We start from the raw sequence: 2,045 nt of genomic DNA, 5'->3' as shown, positions 1-2,045 counted from the left end.
GGATTTGGGGAAGAACAGAGAATTTCTGCTCTCAGGGCTGGGATTTTTGGGAGAACAGAGAATTCCTGCTCCCAGGGTGTCAGAGGAGCCTCCCAGTGCTGGAATTCCTGGTTTTCTGTGGGGTTTGCAGGGCAGGAAGGGAACTGAACCCCCGGGATGGGCCGGAGCAGGGCTGGGGTGACCTTGGGGGGATAAAACTGAATTTCCCAGGGCTGGCATTGAGCTGGGTGGCTCCGGCTGGCTCTGGGGGCTGTGACATCGAGGTGGTGGTGGCAGCTCTGCTGTGATGGCCAGGAAGGGTCTGGGGGACCTGGGGGTGCCTGGGGGGGCAGGACCCGGTGCTGGGTGGGGACTGGGGGCTTTGGGGCCGGTGGTTTTAGGGCCGGTGGTTTTTGGGGCCGTGCGAAGCAGGACTTTGGTGGTTTGATGTGCTGGAGGTCGATGGCTTTAAGAGAGAAGCGTTGGACGCCGTGATTGAGTTAAAAAAGGGGAATTTTTTTGGGGAGGAACAGCCGGCTGCGCCCGGCTCCAGGCAGCGCTTTTGGGAGCAGCGCTGGATTTCCATCCTCATCCTGAGCCCACATTGAGTTAAAAAAGGGATTTTTGGGAGGAATAGCCAGATCCAGGTCTGCCCCCAGCTCTGGGCAGGGTTTTTAGGAACAACGCTGGATTCCATCCTCATTCTGAGCCCACATTGAGTTAAAAAGGGATTTTTTTGGAGGAAGAGCCAGCGCCAGGTCTGCCCCCAGCCCCGGGCAGGGTTTTTAGGAACAACGCTGGATTTCCATCCTCATCCCGACGCCACGGACCGCGCTGGAGCCGCAGCGGGCGCTCCGGAGCTGCGGGAGAGCCGGCGGAGCCCTGAAAGGGTTAAGGGGTGCGGGAGCCGCAGGGATCCCACCCAGAGCCGAGATCCCGCGGCGCTGATTGAGCTCCGAGCCCATCAAAGGCTCCGCTCGCGGCCGCAGCCCCCGGCGCCGCTCTTTGTGAGCACAGCAGCGATGTGGATGTGGCTCCTCCGCGGCCTCGCCTGGGTTCTGCTCAGCCCCGCGCTGGCCCCGGAGCCGGGCCCGCAGGAAAATTCCCTGCTCAGGTCGCTGGGGCTGAGCGCCAAGCCCAGCCCCAAGAGCCCCGCGCCCGTGCCGCCCGTGCTCTGGAGGATCTTCCACAAGAGGAGGACGCTGCCCCGGCCGGAGGCAGAGCTGGAGCCCTGTAGGGTGGAGGAGCTCAACGTCCCCGGCAGCATCGTCCGAGTCTTCGCCGACCAAGGTACAGCCACGGCCACGCCGCGCTTGGGCTCCCCCGGGCTCCGCTCCTTCCTTCCCCGTGTCCCGAGGCCGGAGCTGGATTCCAGGGGAAATCCCTGCGGGATGGAGTCCTGTGGATGCTGCCGGTGATGGTTGATGGGTTTGGAACCCCGAGATGGGCGGTGAGGGGGGCAGCTGGGCCTGGCTCGGTCCTGGAGCCCCCTAAATCCCTCCCGAGGCGCTGCTTTGATCCCAGTCCCGATCCCAGGGATGGGATGCTCGACCCCCGGGCTGTGTCCCCCCTCCTCATTGTCCCAGCGCCTCCGGCTGACCCCGGGGCACATCTGGCTGACCCCGGAGCACATCTGGCTGCCCTGAGCCGTTCGCACTCCCCTGGGGACTGTCTGATTGGTGTCCCTGAGGGCTCAAAGCATCCCAGAGCTCTTTTCTCTCGTGGCCCCAGTCTGGCTCGGGCTGGCTAAACCCAAATTCGCTGCTGTTCGCCCTCTTTTCCCCGATCCTGCCCAGCCCTGGGGTTCCCCATCCCTGGAGCTGATCCTGCTCACCCCGAGGGTTCCAGGAGCTGATCCTGCTCATCCCAAGGTTTTCCCATCCCTGGAGCTGATCCTGCTCAGCCCAAGGTTTTCCCATCCCCGGAGCCGATCCTGCTCATCCCAAGGGTTCCCCCAGCCCATCCCTGGAGCCGATCCAGCCCAGCCCCGCGTCCAGCCGCCCCCAGCGCTGTTTCTCCTTCCTCGCCAGGCCGCTTCCTGCCCGCGGGGCCCCCCCCCGGCCGCC

At 64.5% G+C, this 2,045-nt stretch overlaps 1 protein-coding gene across 1 annotated transcript in view; it reads left to right on the top strand.

The window, feature by feature from the left end:
- Window positions 1-371: 371 nt before the first annotated feature.
- Window positions 372-2,045, top strand: part of GDF1 (growth differentiation factor 1) — a 4,187-nt gene continuing 2,513 nt past the window's right edge. The window contains exon 1 of the mRNA XM_031064989.1: window positions 372-1,393. Coding sequence (XP_030920849.1) covers window positions 1,002-1,393 — 392 coding nt within the window. The 5' untranslated portion in view covers window positions 372-1,001. The remainder of the gene's footprint in view (window positions 1,394-2,045) is intronic.

Source organism: Geospiza fortis, unplaced genomic scaffold (assembly GCF_000277835.1).
Source record: "Geospiza fortis unplaced genomic scaffold, GeoFor_1.0 scaffold685, whole genome shotgun sequence".
Lineage (NCBI taxonomy): Eukaryota > Metazoa > Chordata > Aves > Passeriformes > Thraupidae > Geospiza > Geospiza fortis.
Note: the sequence above shows the minus strand (reverse complement) of the source record. Positions and strands in the feature narration are given on the sequence as shown.